The sequence below is a fragment of the Podarcis filfolensis genome, assembly GCF_964270895.1.
Source record: "Podarcis filfolensis genome assembly, chromosome: 11".
NCBI lineage: Eukaryota > Metazoa > Chordata > Lepidosauria > Squamata > Lacertidae > Podarcis > Podarcis filfolensis.
In genome coordinates, this window is record NC_139613.1 from 16,894,353 (window position 1) to 16,913,918 (window position 19,566).

Genomic DNA, 19,566 nt, shown 5'->3' on the forward strand with positions numbered 1-19,566 from the left:
ACGGGCGTGAATCTGTAGACTGTGGTGGTATCTTTTCATCTGATTTCCCTCTACAAGAACACACTCCTTGGTTTCCTGTTTCGCTCTGTGCCCACTTGTCTCTGTGTTTATGTTTCCCCCTGCCTGTGGTTTGCCTTATCAAAGGCTTCTCTCTAAGAGCGAGGATATAAAATAGCAAGCAAAGCTGTTTCTCCGCCTTTGTCTCTCTTTCACAGAAACGGGAGAGAAGAATGTGAAGTCAGAATGGCCGTTGCAAGCCCGGTGCTGTGTGCTTTCTTCTTCATTCTTCTTCCTGCCGTTGCTGCTGAAAGTGGCCTGGAAGACTATTCAGGCTCTGGTGAGTCATCTCATGCTTTTCTCTAAAGCACGGAATAAGTCGAAATTCAAAACTCAGAGGATGGCGGCAGTGGCGTAGCGTGGGGGGTGCAGGGGGGGCCGGCCGCACCGGGCGCAACATCTGGGGTTAGGGCAAATCCACGGGTTAGGGGGCGCAAATCCACGGGTTAGGGGGCGCAAATTACTTGCCTTGCCCCGGGTGCTAACAACCCACGCTACGCCACTGGATGGTGGTGTTTCAGTTTCCATGTTGCTCTGGAAACTGTGAATTCGGTGGGTTCACCTTTAAATGTGGATGGAATTGGATTGCTTCCTCCATCCCTACTCTAGAAAGTTGTGTGTATGACTTCACTCTAGTATACCATTCCTGCCCCACTTGGTAGCCCCCCTGCTCATTCTAATTGGTGGGGCCTGGACTTCCACCCCACTGGGAAGGAAAGGAATCCAGTCACCCAAAATGTAACCATTGACAAATTTTGTATCTTAAGCTGTAACTTATCCCAGTGGTCAGTGCTATTTTTCTGGAAAAAGAGGTGTCTCACCATGAACACCTCCCTTGTTATCTTTATAATGCCAATGGTACCCACCTGAGAGGTGCCGGAACTGAGTTCCTGTGAGTTCCAGTTGGGGGGAGCCCTGCCAGTGGTATATTTGGCTATGCCAAGCTGCCACAGAGTGGTCAGATTTGGGGCAAAACCCTCTAATCCCCAACAAATAGGGCACACAGGTTTTTTCCCCTCCTTGACGGTATATCTTTTGGGGTGTTCACACACTGACATTCAGCAAATATACAATCTCAGCACAAAAGTCATGCTGTGCTAATAAACATGGGTACACTTTTACCCAAACAGTGGTACATGTGTAGAGACATTTGTGTTCAGTGTAAACTGTGAACAAGCCTTCTGGTACTTGTTTTACCCTGGAGTTCTGCCAGAAAAGACCAGAGTTCAGCAAGTCATGAATAAGCATTCATAGAAAGCTCCAGCCTTCTAGCTGAAAAGCTGCCTAGTCAGACCAACCTTTCTAAAGAGTCAGGAACATGCAGCCTCATAGGTTTAATTGGACTTGAGCTCCCATCAGCTCCAGCCAACATGGCCAAGGCTCAGGGGTGATGCGATTCTGGAGGGCCACAGGAAAGAATTAGTGGCAGCCAAAATTCCCATGACTTTATTTAACCTCCTTGATAACCTGAATTCATGTCATCCTTGTTAAGACTGTTGTTGTTGTTTAGTCGTTTAGTTGTGTCCGACTCTTCGTGACCCCATGGACCAGAGCACGCCAGGCACTCCTGTCTTCCACTGCCTCCCGCAGTTTGGTCAAACTCATGCTGGTAGCTTCGACAACACTGTCCAACCATCTCGTCCTCTGTCATCCCCTTCTCCTTGTGCCCTCCATCTTTCCCAACATCAGGGTCTTTTCCAGGGTCTTCTCTTCTCGTGAGGTGGCCAAAGTATTGGAGCCTCAGCTTCAGGATCTGTCCTTCCAGTGAGCACTCAGGGCTGATTTCCTTCAGAATGGATAGGTTTGATCTTCTTGCAGTCCATGGGACTCTCAAGAGTCTCCTCCAGCACCATAATTCAAAAGCATCAATTCTTCGGCGATCAGCCTTCTTTATGGTCCAGCTCTCACTTCCATACATCACTACTGGGAAAACCATAGCTTTAACTATATGGATCTTTGTTGGCAAGGTGATGTCTCTGCTTTTTAACCTGGGGCAAATGAGTACAGATCTCCTTGTATCTATGATAGTTATATCAAAGGGCCAAACTAAATGTGGTGTTTAAAAAAAAAAAATGTCGTTACGCTTATTTATATATTTTGCAAGAAAATAGCTGGTGCAGGGGAGTCTGAGCTGGATTGGGTGTGGAGATGGAGGCTTAACTTGGGGGTGGGGTTCCTCTTGCTCACCACATGTCATTGGACCCCAGCTGCCATTAGCCCCAGCCATAAACCCAACTGGAGGGACGCAAGTTCCCCAACCCTGCTTGTATCTCCTTCCCACCCACCTCCGCTATCCCAATCCATCTTGGCCCCACACCAACTATTTGTTGTTTTACATCAGCTGCATAAGGGCAACTAAGAAGGTGGCAAACTCTAGGCCCAATTCAGACGGACATCGTGTCTAGTTTGGCCCAAGGAGGTACAGATGTTCTCATCCCTTGCTAAGGCTGTTGGTCCTGGTACAGCTTGGCCTGAACACCAAATCCTCCTTTTCTTGTGTGTCATGCTATGCTGCAACTGGTGAGTTGCCCTTGATTTCTCATGAAGTGTACTATAGGCTGATCTAGCCTGGTGTTGTGTATACCAGCTATGGGTGGATGAATCTATCTGTTTTGATATTGCCCTGTTTCTAATTTTTCCTTTCTAAATTTAATTTCTCCACATTCCTGAAGAAATTTGTCAATTATTTGTCATTGTTGCTTTAAAAAAAAAAAATCCTCATGAACATTCATCAGCATTTTTAGTGCTCCTGATGAACACATTTTTCTATGCAGTTTTGATACAACTTTGTGCAAGCAGTTTCACCTAATATAGTGCATTTTAAAATAATATATGACCTGTATGCACATTTTTATCAAATATATGCATTTTAATGCTCATATTTTCTTACTACGTGCACTTTTGCACATATTGGTTGAAGAGGAGCATTGCAAAATTCAAGGAAGTGTGACTTTCGAAGGATATTTGTGTTTTGGTTCACCTATTGGTTCTAGAAGTCCGAATTAAGTTATTTCTCATTCAAATGCAAACAAAATCAACTTTCTCTCCCATTCCCACTGGCTGCACTCTCAAGGGACCTCTCTGGCTGAGGTCTTACCTGCTTCCTTTTAACAAGCAATGCCACTATCATAACCTGAGACCTGCTTACCATGCTGCTTCGGCCAAAATACCACCTTCCACTGATATCAGTCCTCAGTGGTCACCATAGCACTTATCCAGCAAAGGTGGGGACCCTGTGGGAGCCAAAGTCCCATCAGACTACAGCTCTCTTCAGCCCTGGACAGCTTAGCTAATGGTCAGGGATGATGGGAAGTGTAGCCCAACCACATCAGAAGGGCCTCAGGTTCTCCACCCCTTTCTCAAAGCTTTCAAATTAAATTAGAGGTAAGGAACCTGACACCTCTCACACGTCTTTACCATGTGGTGCTGAACTTGTTAATGCTGTGAATTAAAAGATGATCAACAGTGCTGTGCAATTGTTCTAGGAAACATGCAAACGAAAGGTGTAGTGCAATGACAATGAGTCATTGAAAAAAAGATCTGTTGTTGAAAGTTCCCTTGCTACTCTCAAGTGCCTCTTCTAGGGGGAACACAACGACTAAGAGAGAAGTGGCCAGGCACCCCACATCCTACTCAAAGCTGGTGCCCTCCAGATGTTTTAGACTACAATTCCCATCATCCGTAGCAATCGGCCATGCTGACTGGGGATGATGGAAATTGCAGTCCAGAACATCTGGAGGCCACAGAGGTAACAGAGGATTGTCTTTTAGCTGAAGGACTATCATGGGATTTAGATTTACCTGAAGGGCTGCCCAGTCCAAGTCTGGTTTGAACATAAAGAAGAATAAGAAGTGAGAACAGGAGGCACCTTGAAATTAGCCCCAGGGGTGGCAAGCAGAAAGAGGAAGCACCCAGTTTCCCCCACTAGGGTAAGATGTATTGTATTCCTTAGAATCTTCAGAAAGATTTGCTTTGAATGACTAAGACCCGGTATAGGTTTCCTCAAAAATGAGTCATGCCAGAAAAATCCCATCTCCAGCTGTGTGCCTATGCTGGATGCTAACAACGCCCTCCCCTCCCGCCGCCCCATACCATGGAATTTGGCGGGGCTGGGAAGGGTTAAGCACAGATGCCGGCACACAAGATTTCATGTTAGCTCAGCAAAGGCTCAAGGCAAACATGTGATTCTGCCAAGATTCAGGCAATCTGTTCAGAGGGCAACCTTGGCCCCCTGCAATCTCAATGGATGTTTCTCAGCTTCCCACCACTGCCAAAAAAAATCTATAAGAAGGTAAATACAAAATGGAACCATGGACCATCAGAGAATGCAAACAGAAAGGGGAGGGGGAGGCTGAACTCAAAAACTAAAATATTAACGGTATATTATCAGAGTGCATTCCTTAAGAAGTACTTACAACTTGTCAGACTGCAGTCCGCAGCATTACTTTTATAGTCTTCTCTCCTCAGGCACCTGTGCAGAAAGCAAAATGGACGTGGACTTCACGTGTGTCGTTCGAATGCCAGCGATCAATACAAATATCTTGCTTTGCAACATCACGAGGACTGGGATGAACCTGAGTGAGGCTAACGCTCAGTTTACTCTGTAAGAAGCTTTCCAGTGCATTAAAATGTGATTACTTTTCTGTAATAATTCCTGAATCAAATTATCTTAATAATTCAATGTTCCAGTGGGCCTTCTTAGAATTTCTTGATCTTGACAGTTCATCAAGAAGAATTAATCCAGCATTAGATGCTACCGCAAGGATGTGCAATAATGTTTGAAGCAGTGTTGCCATACGTCTGGGAAATCCTGGACATGTCCTCTTTTTGGGGGGGGCAACATGATTCTCTGGGGGATTTTTACATTTTAAAGGAAATTTAAAAGGATTGAGAAATATCCTCTGACAACTACCTAAACAAGAGATTCCCCAACACCACATCCAACACTGTGGTGCAAGGAGTGTGCTGAAATCCTCTCCTATTCTGTATATTTAGGACCGTTAGGTTGATTGTCAGTTTCCAAAAACAGAGTCATAAATTGTTATGTTTTCATAGCATTTGAAAGCTTCAACTATTTCATTTCAGCCCTAATATCCTTCACAGGTATGGGGAAAAAACCTCCAGTTGCTTAATGGAGAGCCAGCTGCAAGGCAAATGTCCTTTCGAAAATGTTGAACTCTTTAATCCCGTGGAAGTTTGCTTGAGCGTGACGACGATACTGCAATGTGTGGAATGCCAGACCTTGGAAGCAAAACATATCGGTGAGATCCTTCCCAATGTTATCATGTGCATGATTCAGACTTGTCTGCCATTTCCATACCTAACAGTTACCTCTTCCAAGCCCACACTTGACCAGCGTCTTCACAAGAATATCATGGGGGACTTTGTCAAAAGCCGTACTGAAATCACGACACATTATGCCCACGACATTCCCCTGATCTCTGATGCACATTGCCGATACATATAGCACAAATAAATACTCCATAGGCTCATGACCAGTTGGGAGCTGTCACTTCCAACGCTACTAGGCTTAGAGTTGCCATATCTGAATGTAGTCCCACATAACCACTTGTTGCATGAATGTTGGCTGTAGATTCACATTCACATTCCATCTCCTTTGCATGAAATCTGGAAATATGCAGTCTTCAGAAAGATTTGCTTTGAATGACTAAGACCCAGTATGGATTTCCTCAAAAATGAGTCATGCCAGACAAATCTCATTTCTTTTATTGTTAGAGTTACAAGTTTGGTGGATCAGGGGAAGGCTGTGTTCATAATGTGTCTTGATTTGTTTTGACAAAGTCCCCCATGATACTCCTGCAAAGACGCTGGTCAAGTGTGGGCTTGGAAGAGGTAACTGTTAGGTAGATTTGCAGCTGGTTGACCCAACCCAAAGAGTGCTCATTAATGGTTCCTTGTCATCCTGGAAAAAAGTGACAAGTGGGGTGACACAGCGTTATGTCCTAGGTGAGTTGTTGTTCAACAGCTTTCTAAATGACTTGGACAATGGAATTGAGAGGGTGCTCATCAAATTTGCAGATGAAAACAAACTGGGAGGGGTAGGTAATGCTGCAGAAAACAGAATTGGGATTCAAAATGACCTTAATAGATTGGGAAACTGAGCCCCAACTAACTGAATTAATTTCAATAGGGACAGATGTCAGGTTCTACACTTAGGCAGGAATGACCAGCTGCACAAATATAAGATGGGGGGGCACCTGGCTTAGCAACAGTACATGTGAAAAGGATCTAGGGGTCTTAGCAGACCACGGGTTTCACAAGAGTCAAAAGTGTAATGCAGTAGCAAAACAGCAAAAGCAAAAGGATAATGCTATCCTAGTACATCAACAGACATATAGTGTATTGATCCAGGGAAGTTATAGTCCTGCTCTGTTCTGCCTTGGTCAGACCACACAGAGAATACTGTGTCCAGTTCTGGGAGCGAGAATTTAAGAAAGCTATTGACAAGCTGGAACGTGTGCAGAGGTTGGCAACTAAGATGATCAAGGGTCTGGACCCTTATGAGGTTCAGGATACTACCAGAAGAGGCCTATAAAGTTATATGGATTAATAGGTGCAAACAGTTGGATAAACTTGAAGCACCATACTCTGTGGAGTTTCCTGTTCGTTGAGGCTTATTCCCAAGTGAATGTGTACCTGAAAGATTATTGATGGATCAATCCATCAACCTCTGATGGATGATTTAGAAGGATTGGGTCCGGCATCACTTTCATAGCGTGTGTGTGCCAGTATCCATACCCAGCAGAGTTACATCTTAACGCAGCTCCTTCCTTGGAAGCTTCTTTGGGGTTGAAGATACACACAGTAGACAATAAACACTCATGGAAGCCATGAAGATTCAGTTTACTTGACGGGCATAAAAGCATATTGGTAGCAAATATATATAGACATTCACCACTGCGGTGGTCAAGGCATGCGTAGAGTCCAACAAGAGTCTCTCTCTGCTTCTCTCACTGCAAGGCGCAAGCAAGAGACTCACAAGTTACACAGAACCATTGTTATTGGTACTTCGTGCCACACTGCACATGTCCATAGAACAGCTCCCACATAAAATGTCCTTGCATAAACAAAACAATCTCCGCCTTCTGCTGCTTCTTGAAACTATTTCTTTTTTCTCCTCTGTTTCTGGAACAAATTATTGTCTTTCACACACACAGAATATCCAACAAGTGCCACGTGCCTCATACACCCTACTGATCACTAACACTCCTCAGATGAGGACCTCCTGCAGATGCCATCTTATCAGGAGGTCCGTTCTGCACAATATAGGAAACAGGCCTTTAATGTTGTGGTACGTGCCCTTTGAAATTCTGTCCCATTAAACATTAGACAGGCGCCATCTCTGTTGTCTTTTTGGTGCCAACTGAAGACCTTCATCTTCTAACAAGTCTCCTTACTAGAGAACTTTCTCAGTCTGCCTCCATACCAGAATTCTTTTTAGATTTCTATGTTCTCATTTACAGTTAAACCCGAAGCACCATTTGACTTAGGAATTATCTACGAAGAAGAGGCAGATGAGTATTTCGTTAATTTCTCAACTCCACACAGTGGATGGTATCTTGACGGACATCTAACGCATGAACTAGCATACCGGCAGCAAAACAAACACTGGACTGTGAGTAAGAATGTGTCGTTTTAATTGACCATAAGTGTGCTCTTTCCATTTTCAGTTCTGTATGTGTCAAAAAAAGATAATATTTGAGATCTGTCTTTTAGTTGAAAGCTACATGCAGTTAGATCCAGATAAAGTTAGTTGCACTTTTTTCCCATTATAATGAACAAGATTGGAGTTAGTCATCATGGCTAATTTTTCAAATTGTTGTCAATGAATAAAAAAAGTGGCAAAATTGCAATGCAATCCTCTGGCTCCGGCCGGGGAGGGCAGGGTACAAATAAATAGATAAATAAATGATGATGTTGATGATGATGATAATTATGTATAACTGCTCAGGAGTAAGTCCTATTTAATTCAATGAACCTTAGCCCTATGTGTTTATAGGATTGTGGGTGTGCTCTGGATGTAACCTGTGAAAAATATCCACTGCCTTATATAGCCACAGTGGACTAACTTATGTACAAAGTGGGCTCCTTAATTTAACCCCATAGGTGAGGGAGTTGTAAGCAGGTAGTAGCAATGGCTGAAATCAATTTGGAAAAATTATTTAGCATACACTAGGAGAAAACCAGTAAATGTATTTCAGCTTATGAGAGGTGTAAGCCTAACCCACAAATGATATTAAAGGAAAATCAGAAGTACTTTACAGTGGTACCTCGGGTTATATGCGCTTCAGGTTACAGACTCCGCTAACTCAGAAATAGTGCTTCAGGTTAAGAACTTTGCTTCAGGATAAGAACAGAAATCGTGTTCCAGCGGCACGGCAGCAGCAGAAGGCCCCATTAGCTAAAGTGGTGCTTCAGGTTAAGAACAGTTTCAGGTTAAGAACGGACCTCCGGAACGAATTAAGTACTTAACCCGAGGTACCACTGTATACATAAATTAATTGTGGGGAAGGGAAAATACAAGGGATGGTGTAAGCAGGGTGGGGTGGGAGTAGGATACAATTATATGGGAGTGTGAAACAATATGAATTAAAGCATCAGGGAAAGAGGCTATTACATAGAAGGGCTACAGATTTGAAAATTGAAATCAACTACAGTTTAACTATTGCTTAAGCATATACTGGACCACTTAAATCCCTCCAGTCAAGGCTTCTAAATCTATGACATTAAACACATTCACTGAACGCCAGAGGACTTATTTGTTACTGAGCAGTGCCAAGGCCTGGTTAGAAAAAGCCTTGTGAAATTTGTATTCCAGGTCTGTCCCTCTGTTGGTTCTCAGACGGTAGACCTGTGCTCTATCTATGGGTGGAGCTGGCATTCAAACAATGTCTTCTGATTCACCGCTGAAGCCTTGAATTATTTCCCTGGCTCCCTTCATGTCCTCCAGGCCTTCATTCATTGCACTGCTGCTACAACCAACTTCACAGCCCTTTCCCCATTGCATTTCTCTAAAAAAACAAAACATACAAGGCCACATTCCCTTCAATAATATGGGTAGAACAATACAGGGGTACTTTGCAGGGCAGCTGTAGCCCACACTTTCTCAGCCACTCTCTCACACAGGATGTGGGGTCAGCTCACATAAATACAGGGACCAAATCAAATTCTCTTCCATCCGTCCCTATAATCTGGATTCCAATAAAACAGCTTTGGAATGGGCTGTTGTTCCCACTGCCAGAAGTCTTCTCATAGGCAGGAAGCTTTGAGGTAAATAAATGTTTCACTATGTGCAAAAGCTTGGAAACCTACTGGTTCTCAAAGTGATTTTTGTTTCCTGACTATTTGATAAGCAAAAATTTATTCCCCCTTTTTAGTCCAGACAGACCGAATTCCTGACATTAAAATTTCTGGCAAAGGAATTTCAGCTGGGAACATATGAGATGAAAGCCCGGTCAAAGCCCAATGGCAAATCTTTCAAGGGCACGTGGAGTGAATGGAGTTCTTCGAAATCCTTCAAAACTGCAGCAAAAAGTAAGTACAGACTTTTGCTTCACTGCAAACCAAAGTGCATCACATGTAAGTATCTCATTACAAATATATGTTAAATGTAACGACACATCCAGTAAAGAGCGTCATTGCCGTTCAGTTCGTAAAATTCTGATTGGAGCTTGAGACCGGGGGGGGGGGAGCCTTGTTGCATAAATTATCACTGATCTCCATACCTCAGGGGCTTAGACAAAATCATGGACGATAAAGCTATCGGTGGTCCTAGTAGCCATGTTCTCCCACCCTCTGAATACTAGTTGCTGAGTGTCCAATAACCCCTACCCCAATAGTTTAAAAGTCCACGGATTGTTTAATTAGTCGAAGGCATGGGAGAAGAGGAACTTTTTTTGGCCTGGCACCTAAAAAATGTGGTGGAGCTAATACAGCATCCTCAGGCTGGCATCTGCACTGCACCAACCTCCCCAACACCTTGATCCCCCATCCTGGTAAACAGGTCAGCAAGGCAAAATGGGACAGTCCTGAGCGTAGGTGAGTAGAGACACTGGCGGAGATTGACTAAGATCTACTACCTGAGACAATGGTCACCTTGTGGCTAATGGGACAGCTGGCCATGGGGTCCATTAGACTCCCTCAACAAAATGGTGGCCGCACTGGATCAAGACAAAAAGGCTTTAAGCATTAGCACCTGAGCAAGAATGTGCCTGGTATGGCTTTATTCTTGAATGTAGAAAGCTGGGGCAATTGAGTGTGACATTTCACACCACAATTCTCTCACAGTTTCTCCTCAGAGATGTGTAGCTCTAGGGGGTGATTTTTTGTGGGAAAATGGCATGGTTCCTGATCCCTCCTGCAGTTTCTGTTTCAAAGGCAAAACCATTGGATAGGTGATGAAGTATTGAACATACGTCCAACATTCCTCAGAAAATAGGGACATTCTGTTGTTAGGCCTGGGGCCTAGCAGAATCGTATTGGCCGCCAGAGGCATCTACTCCAAACCCCTGCAATGCAGGTATATTTTGTCCAACTTGGGGCTCAAACCCACAAACCTGAGATTAAGAATCTCATGCTCTACCAAGGAGCAGAGCAACAGGTCACAACGGAGGTCTTATTTCAGCCTAGATAAAGTGAGGACCTGAGGTAGGACATGAACAGGTTGGAGGTCTGGCACTTGACAGGTATGGAGGGCAGCTGAGGAACTAGCTGGGAGGGAAAGACTTTATAGCACCTAATGTGATGTCAGCTGGCAGTACTTAAGCTGCGACTGTAGCCTAGAGAGTTCCTTTGTCCCTATAGGCCTAGCCTGGCTGCTGAGAGCTGGTAGCACAGGAAATAATGTTGCCTGCAATAAGTTCTGGTTCAAAACACACATCCTTGGCATACATGTTTAGTGTCATATCTAGTTTGGTCTTCAGTCATCATGATCATTGTCTATAAGCCTGTTTGGTTTTTGTTTCCTCAGATTATAATAGCAACATTAGAGCAGTGACTGCATGCATTTTATGCTTCTTTGCGCTCTTCGCTGTGATCGCTCTGATCCCAATACTTTGGAAAAACAGGTAATCCTAAACACTCTTCATCAAAAGAGTGGTCCTAAGAACACAATTCACTTCTGGAATTTCCTCCCATGCAAACCTTCATGTTGTGAAACTTTCATGTTGTGACGTTGCAAAAAGCAGAAAAACATGGAGTCAGTACAAACTAACAGCTGTTTCAGACATGAAGTTCATTGTAGCTACAGTAACTGCAAACCCAGAAATGTAATGAGAGGTGCTTCTCAAAAGAGATGCGTTACCATAGGGAGCTGGTCTTGTGCACCGGCTCTCAATTCCTATACTAGTAAGGGTAAAGGTAAAGGGGACCCCTGACCATTAGGTCCAGTCATGACCGACTCTGGGGTTGCGCGCTCATCTCGCTCTATAGGCCGAGGGAGCTGGTGCTTGTCCACAGACAGCTTCCGGGTCATGTGGCCAGCATGACTAAGCCACTTCTGGCGAACCAGAGCAACGCACAGAAATGCCATTTACCTTCCCACCGGAGCGGTACCTATTTATCTACTTGCACTTTGACGTGCTTTCGAACTGCTAGGTTGGCAGGAGCAGGGACCGAACAACGGGAGCTCACCCCGTCGCAGGGATTTGAACCGCTGACCTTCTGATCGGCAAGTCCTAGGCTCTGTGGTTTAACCTATACTAGTACAGGTGGACAAATCACAGCAAGCAGTTGGGGGTTGGCATAGTTGACTGCTGGCCTGGACTGTTTTGTGTGGAAGAACTTCCACAGATGGTCCAACCACTAACTGTGCAATGCACAAGGGGTTTAGGATATGGCATAACCAGGGTTTCACTGGTACAAGGGAGCCTACACTGGCAAAAATATCCCCAACTTTTAACCCAGGGGCTGTCTAATGAGCAGAACCCACCGCCAATCTGTCTGGTGCAACATCCCTAAAAGTGGCATGCCAGGATGAGTTTGCTCAAAATATATCTCCAGTGGATTGTAGACACTGGGTTTTCCATCCACATCTGAAAGTTTCATTGGTAGAATCCAGTATAGAATAAGATATTCAGTAAGAGGTTAGGCCTGCAATGTTCCTCACTGAGGAAAAGAGACTCTCCAATGGAGCTACCCAAAAGATGTTCCCAGCAGGTTCTACTGCCACAGAATTTTATGGATTTAGAAAGCTGGGAACAACATTTCCATGGAGGGCTGTTGGTGTTCTTCATGGCTCATTCACAAGCAATGTTGTAAGAATGTTTGTCATCACTTCCTTTACTGCGTTATCTCTTCTTTTTTCCAGAATAAAGCCTGCTGTGTGGCCCACCCTCCCTAACCACAAGAAAACTTTGGATAAACTCTGCCACAAACTAAGAAAGGTTGGTGCTTTTGCTTCTTCCCATTGCAGGATATTAGAAACTAGTACCATCAAGTCCTTAGCAGGTTTGTGTGGCAGGATGGGGGTTGGGGCGGAATTTCTCCCATTATCACTTTTCTTCCTTGTAAAAATTGCCTTTTCTTTATTGGCTATCTTTTTAAAAAAACAAGATTTATATACCTCTTAACTGATGAAAGCTTACAAGCCATTTACATAAAATAATATAAAATATGGATGAAAAATAAAATAAAACTTTAAAAACAAGTAGATACGAAGTATATCAAAATGTAGATAATATTTGCAGTTTTAAAACTGATATGTATAATAAAACTACATGTCTGGGTAGGCTTCCTGTCAGCTGTGGTGGAAGTGCAGTGGCAGAAGTGCAAGATTAGTTCAACCACTGCACTCTCTGGTCTCTCCACTGCCTCACTCTTCCAATAAGCACTGTATTGGGGCTGATTGGAGTCCAGGCATATTAAGCAAATTAGGATTAAAAGATGTGTGTGTTTGGAGAAACGCATACTGACGTGCTGACGAATTTTCATAAGGGTTGGTTTTTGTTGTTGTTGTTGTTGCAAACTGATGCAGAAATGTAAGAATGAGAAAATGAAAGACAGCACAATCAACAGACTTGCCTTTCCCCAGCCACAGCAATGACACCCTTATTCCAGTTCCATAAAGGAGAGCTGTTAGGGCTAGGAAAGTGGCTCACAAACCTTTACTTTCCAATGGAGGAGGTTTCATGTGGTTTCTCAGACTGTGGTACTTCCCACATAGGAAATTTACCGCCTGCGAAGCTCTTTCACCCTGAACTGGGTGGGTGGTCTTCTTCGTCACTCTCTCCCAGCCCTCATTTCCTATCCATAAAATGTGGAAAAGAGAAAATGAATAATAGCTTGTTCATTTTGAGGATGAAGTAGAGGAGGGCCCAGAACCGCTCAGCACTTGGGAAGTTCTCTCAGTAGAAACGATTATTGTTTATTTCAACTGTTTAAGTGGAATGCATGCCGAGAGCTCAAAGTGTAGTCTCATTTACCCTAAGCAGTAAATCTGCCAAGAGGGCCAGTGTTACGATCTCTGAACAGGCTGGGAGGACACAGCTTGCCTGAGGCAGCCCATCAGTGCCGGATTTACATATAAGCTAAACAAGCTATAGCTTAGGGCCCCACTCTCTTGGGAGCCCCAAAAAAATTTTAAGGGGGAAAAACTGGATGTACATTTCCAAAATACAAGACAAAAATCAAATAAAATAAAACCTACATACAGCAACAATGTGGTGTGGTGTGTTGTGCTGTGCTGTGCTGTGCTATGCTGTGCTGTGTTGGCTCCTATTTGTTGAGTGCAAATGGCTTTAGATACCTATTAGGTCCAACAAAATGAACTGGACTCCTTGGCAGGTTTTGAATAAACATACACAAATTTATTATTGGTAACATATAGATAGATAAATTAAGGATCTTTACAATTTTATAATATGCAGAGAATAACACGTGCTGAAAAAACAGAGAGAGGAGCTGAGGGAAGTCTGGGGGGAGGGGGAGTTTCTTTTAGGGAGGAGGTTGGGTAAAATAGGGGGAAATGAGGATGGCATGTTTTTGATAAATTGTTATGTTGAAATTCCTAATAAAAATATATATATATATTTTAAAAAGATACCTATTAGGTCCATAAATTACCATATAGCAGATGTTCAACACAAAAAACAGTGACAATTTGTTGTTGACAAAGGACAGCTGGACATATAAAGGGCCCCATTACCTTCAGTAGCTTAGGGCCTCATCAAACCTAAATCCGGCCCTGCTGTCCATAGAGGCCTACTCATTCCATAGACTCAGAAGGCAGAATGCTGAGGTGGTAGAACGACCTGCTCCTTCATGTTAAAAACTCCCAACAAATTATAAATCCATACAGCAGTCAAAGCGCTGAGCTATACCTCTCCCTGTGCCATGAGGTGTTAGTTTCCATTTGCACACAGTTTTGTTTTGCTTTCACATTTGGAAGTAGCATTCTCCACCTGTAGTCTGAAGTGGTGCAGTACATTCTCTCTTTTTTCACATTAATTTTTATTAGATTTTTCAAAGGTTTTAACAAATTTACATCACAAAAAACTATAACAGTCACTTATATTTTTCTTTTTGACTTCCCACCCCTCCCCTGTCACACGAAATATCCCCGTATCCCGGTAGAATTCCGAAGTAAGCTTCTTCAGTCCCGAGAGTTTGGAACACGTCCCCATCCATAAGGTGGATAGCATTCGGGCCAAGTCAGAACGTTTGCTGCTTGCCTGGGATTTTGATGTTCCAGAAAAGATGGGGAAAGGAGTGGAACAAAAGAACCTGGTTCATATCAACCATGGGTGGCTGAAACTGCCTCTGGCATATGAAGGAATGTGGCCGGTTGAGACACTGGATAAGCATGTGGGCAGAAGACTCCTCGCTCCTGAGGATGACACATTAATCAATGCCAACCCATACGAGAAAGGCGGTGTTGACGACCAAGATGTCGGTAGTGATGCTCTCCTCAACCATGCCAGTTCTTCTACGCATCCCGCTGCTATCCTGCCTGGACCTGAGTCTGAGAACTGTCTTCAAGCTTACACAGATGTAACAGTTCCAAATAAAGAAGAGGCCTATGTCACAATGGCGAGTTTTTTCGAAAACAAGGGGAATTTTCAAAACTAGCAGTTCTGGCACATGGCATGATTGGGCTCTCCAAGTATCATTTTTGGGCATTGACCAGATCAGTGAGAAGATTATACCAGCCTTGAAGTTAACCACTAGCCTGGTAGCCATAGGTGATTCGGAATTCCATGCAGGCAAGTGCTCCCTGCATAGAAACCATGGGGGTTGCTCGAGGAAATAAGTCTTGTCCTCAGTGTCCAGCTTCTGTCAGCCATCAGCAAGCGACTTTTCACAGAATCATAGAATTGCAGAGTTGGAAGGGACCCCGGGGTCATCTAATCCAATGCAGCAATCCTGCCCTGAGTGGGCTCAAACCTTTTTCCAGGCTAGTAACTTTTGTGGACTTGTTTGCAAGGCTGAATTACATGACCTGGTTTTCCATGCTGGCATCTATTGCCCTGCCCTGGCTCTGAAGTTTGCTGCTCAGCTTTGTAATTGACGTGGGTCAGGGACAGGTTCTGGTTTTCTCATCATTGTAGCAACACTGGGAAGCTGCACCAGCAGAACCACCGCCTGCTTCAAAGCTCTTGAATGAAAAAGTACTATAGGTCAGGTGGGATCTGAAAAACCTATATTTTAGCCTAGCCTCCAGTCTTAGGCAGCAGTGCTTCCAAATACCAGGAGGGGAAAGTGTTATTGTGCTCAGGTTATGCTTGCAGGTTTCCCCCAGGCACCTGGTTGGCTCATCAGAACAGGATATTGGATTCAATGGGCCACAGGGCCTGATCCAGCAGGTCTTCTTGTGTTCTTATGTCTGCATTTAGCTATTTCCCTAAGGTCAAGTTGCCTGCTGCTGTAAACACGAGTCACTGAAAATATTTCCTTCTGAGCAATGCAGTAAAAATGCTCTGGAAAGAACAGGTACTTACAATAGTGCTTTGTCAGTTTTTTCAATGGAGACTTGCCAGAATAAGGGCTGCATTCTAAAATCATCGATGTGTACAAAACACTGGGATGTTTGCAGAGATTTCATTAAACCCAGGCAAGTTTGCACCTCCAGAATACTGGATTGCACCGCTTTGGAGTTTTTAGGACACCCATTGGCTGTATTCCACCACCTCAATTGACTTTTGTGAAGAAACAGCCGAAAAATTGCACAAGAGCACGTTCGTCAAAATGGGGTTTCCGTGGGAGAGGCTGCCAGTGATTTGTACACACTCGGGGGGGGGGGTTAGCCTTGCTGCAAAAATCCAGTTCTCCAGTAACCCTGAAAAGAGTGGCTGACAGTAGAAATATTTTTGATCTTTTAACAGCTCTATTCCAAATCGGTCTGGCACATGTCATGCTGTTGAATTGTGTAGGATTTTTTTATTATTGCAAAGGTGGCTCCTGGCTGATCAACATAGCTCTGATAGATGGATCTGCCCTTTATTAATTTGTCTAATCCTCTTAAGAACACAAAAACAGCCCTGATGGATCCGGCCAGTGGCCCATCTAGTTGATCATGTTGTTCTCATAGTGGCCAAACAGGTGCCTGCAAGCAGAACCTAAGCGCAACAGTTCTTAGTGGTTGGCATCGCAACTTCGGCAATGAATTCTGTGTATGAATCGTGTGTTGTGTGAATAACTCTTGGTTACATATGTTACTTCACTGGTGCATTTTATATGTACTGGTTGATACAGCTATCAGTTCATTGCCTGCGACTGTAGCAACAGTTAAAACTTGAATTCTGTCATGAATTGCTGCTTAATTTCTCACAAGGCCAAGGATCCTGGAGGCTGACAATGCAATCCAGTGTGTATCTGCTCAGCCACATTCCAATCATTTGCTGTTTACTGATGATATGTTTTTGCTGCTGAAGATTTTGCTGAAAATGTATTGGGTTGGATATAAAGATTACTGTGTGGTTTTTATTGCAGCGTATTGATATTCTTTCTGATTTTATGGGCCAGAAGGGGCACATTCAGCTTCTAATATATATGTGTGTGCTTGTGTGTGTATATAAACATAAACACACAGACGCACCCAGACGTATACAGATATGCTAGAATTTGCTAGAATGTATATGTGCTCATCTTTCTACCGGTGAAAAAGGTCTCAGGCATTTGAAAATGTTTTACATTTTTTTTTATGTATGTTTGAAAATGAAAATGAAGTAAACTCTTGGCGTCAGTGTTACCCAGTGAATGCAGTTTTAATTCATATGCACTTGACATTACTAAGGAGTACCAGAAGCGGTTTTTCTCTCTCTCCTCCCTGCCTCACTGAAAGGCAATGAGTCATCCTACCAACAGCCCATTTAATTGTTTTGCAGACATATTGGACCATAAAAATCTGTATAAATCCAGGGACTTTGGAAGCAAGGGGGTCACATAGATTTCTGAGCCAAAGCAGATTCCATATGCAAAAGGAGAAATGGCAGGTAAAAACCAAAGGATGTATTCTGGCAAGGATTTCATCACTCGTCTTTTTTACTTCAGGTGCCCATCTTCTTGGGGGGAAACTAATTGTGGCTTCAGCAATCAGAGTGGGTTGCATTTCAACACTGGCTTTGCTTTAGCAGAAAGTACTTCTGCTTGCAAGGGATGAGGGTGGCACTGTGGGTTAAACCACAGAGCCTAGGACTTGCTGATCAGTAGGTCAGCGGTTCAAATCCCCGTGATGGGGGACCCTTTGTTCGGTCCCTGCTCCTGCCAATTTAACAGTTTGAAAGCACATAAAAGTGCAAGTAGATAAATAGGTACCGCTGCGGCAGGAAGGTAAACGGCATTTCTGTGCGCTGCTCTGGTTCGCCAGAAGTGGCTTAGTCATGCTAGCCACATGACCCGGAAGCTGTACGCCGGCTCCTTCAGCCAGTAAAGCGAGATGAGCGCCGCAATCTCAGAGTCGGCCACGACTGGACCTAATGGGCAGGGGTCCCTTTACCTTTACCTACTTCTGCTTGCACAAGTCGAAGCACCCCATTTTTACTGTTCTGCCCTCCACTCACCTACCACAAACCTGTGCATCAGTCCCCATGCTGACTAGTGGGTCCCCCACAATACTCAGGAACAGCTTTTCAGTGGAGAGGGAAATTAAGTGGGTATGAGGGATCAACAAAATTCAGGTGCCCTGCCTTGTTCATGCACAAAGTCAGGAGTGGGGAACCGCAAATGCAGCCCTCCAGGCCTTTCTATCTGGCCCTCACATTCTCCCTGGGCCTCACACCCCTCTCCTCAGACCAGACCCTTCGCTGACCTTGCTTCCAACCCCAGGTGTTTTTTTGCCTGGATGAAAATGTCCTCCAGCTCTGATAATGCCTCTTGTTTGTCTGACTACAGCAGGGGTCAGCAACCTTTTTCAGCCATGGGCCGGTCCACCGTCCCTCAGACCTTGTGGGGAGCCAGACTATATTTTGGAAAAAAATAACGAATGAATTCCTGTGCCCCACAAATAACCCAGAGATGCATTTTAAATGAAAGCACACATTCTACTCTTGTAAAAACACACTGATTCCTCAACCATCTGCGGGCCAGATTGAGAAGGTGAATGGGCCACATCTGGCCCCTGGGCCTTAGGTTGCCTACCCCTGGACTAGAGGATAAAGAGGGTAGTGTGAGTGTGTGCGCAGACTCTAGCCTGCTGCATACAAAGGTAACTTCTTCACTTGTTGCTCCACCCACTTTTTCCTCTGGCTCCACCCACCACTGCCATGTTGCCCCCCTGGAAGGTTGGCCAGAAGGGAGTGTGGCCCTGGGGAGTGTGAAAAAGCTTCCTCGCCCCTGCGCTAAGGCAAAACCATCATTGGATGCAACCCAGCATTATCAACCTTGTGTTTGCTGAATAATGTACAGGGAGGAATTTCAGGTGTGATGCTTCACCACCCACCACTTTTCTTCCTGCAACCCCTCCCCAGATATTGCTTCCCCCTCTTATTACTGATCTCAGAGCCTGACTGAGGGGGCAGTAATGAGGCTAGGAAACTGGGGGCAAGGAAAGGAGTTGAGGAAAAGCAGCAGGTGGAGGAAGGGCTTATCATCCCTGACTCAAGCAGTACTTCTGTCCTCCTGACCCCTGTTCACATTTGTTACATTAGGAATCCCTGTTTGCTGAAACGAAAAGCACAGTTCCTCAGTGAGATCAGTCTTCCCAAAATAATAGGCGCGGTGATTAATTTTGGCTATTGCTTCTTCTAATTCACTCCTAGGAATGGTGCAGCTGGTTACTGCTCTGAATACAGCAGCACTATCCTGTATATGATGAGGCTTAGAAGATGTTTACAATGACAACAGCAGCAGCAGCAGCAGCACTTTGTATTACAATAACAAAATCAGATTTTCCAAGCGTTTTTCATCATCACAATGAAGTAGACATCTGTGTCTATTGAAGCGCTGACACCTGCGTAATAGTTCATAAATTCTTCTGGTGTAACCTAAAGTAGAGGAATTGTAAAGGGAAAAAAATTAATATCTTCATTTGTCTCGCCTTGTCTTACCACAGAC

The 19,566-nt window shown here is 44.2% G+C and overlaps 2 protein-coding genes across 3 annotated transcripts in view; one reads left to right on the forward strand and one right to left on the reverse strand.

The window, feature by feature from the left end:
• On the forward strand, positions 1-17,263 carry IL7R (interleukin 7 receptor). 2 transcript variants are annotated; one of them, XM_083575771.1, is made up of 8 exons: positions 1-337; positions 4,525-4,660; positions 5,161-5,318; positions 7,542-7,693; positions 9,456-9,612; positions 11,048-11,144; positions 12,386-12,461; positions 14,650-17,263. In XM_083575771.1, exons 1-8 carry the CDS (start codon positions 244-246, stop codon positions 15,142-15,144), a joined length of 1,365 nt encoding a protein of 454 aa, XP_083431897.1. In that variant the 5' UTR covers positions 1-243; the 3' UTR covers positions 15,145-17,263. The 2 variants fall into 2 exon arrangements, with proteins under 2 accessions (XP_083431897.1, XP_083431898.1); XM_083575772.1 differs by lacking the exon at positions 1-337 and having other exon boundaries at positions 4,585-4,687.
• Positions 17,255-19,566, reverse strand: part of CAPSL (calcyphosine like) — a 12,273-nt gene continuing 9,961 nt past the window's right edge. Inside the window, exon 5 of the mRNA XM_083575931.1 lies at positions 17,255-19,496. Within this exon, the coding sequence (XP_083432057.1) occupies positions 19,395-19,496 (102 nt within the window). The 3' untranslated portion in view covers positions 17,255-19,394. The remainder of the gene's footprint in view (positions 19,497-19,566) is intronic.

Bases quoted from the DNA above. Each gene is read 5' to 3' on its own strand.
- IL7R (XM_083575771.1), top strand. From the start codon at position 244: ATGGCCGTTGCAAGCCCGGTGCTGTGTGCTTTCTTCTTCATTCTTCTT. The intron at 4,661-5,160 runs GTAAGAAGCTTT...TATCCTTCACAG, and splicing joins GCTAACGCTCAGTTTACTCT to GTATGGGGAAAAAACCTCCA. The intron at 9,613-11,047 runs GTAAGTACAGAC...TTGTTTCCTCAG, and splicing joins CTTCAAAACTGCAGCAAAAA to ATTATAATAGCAACATTAGA.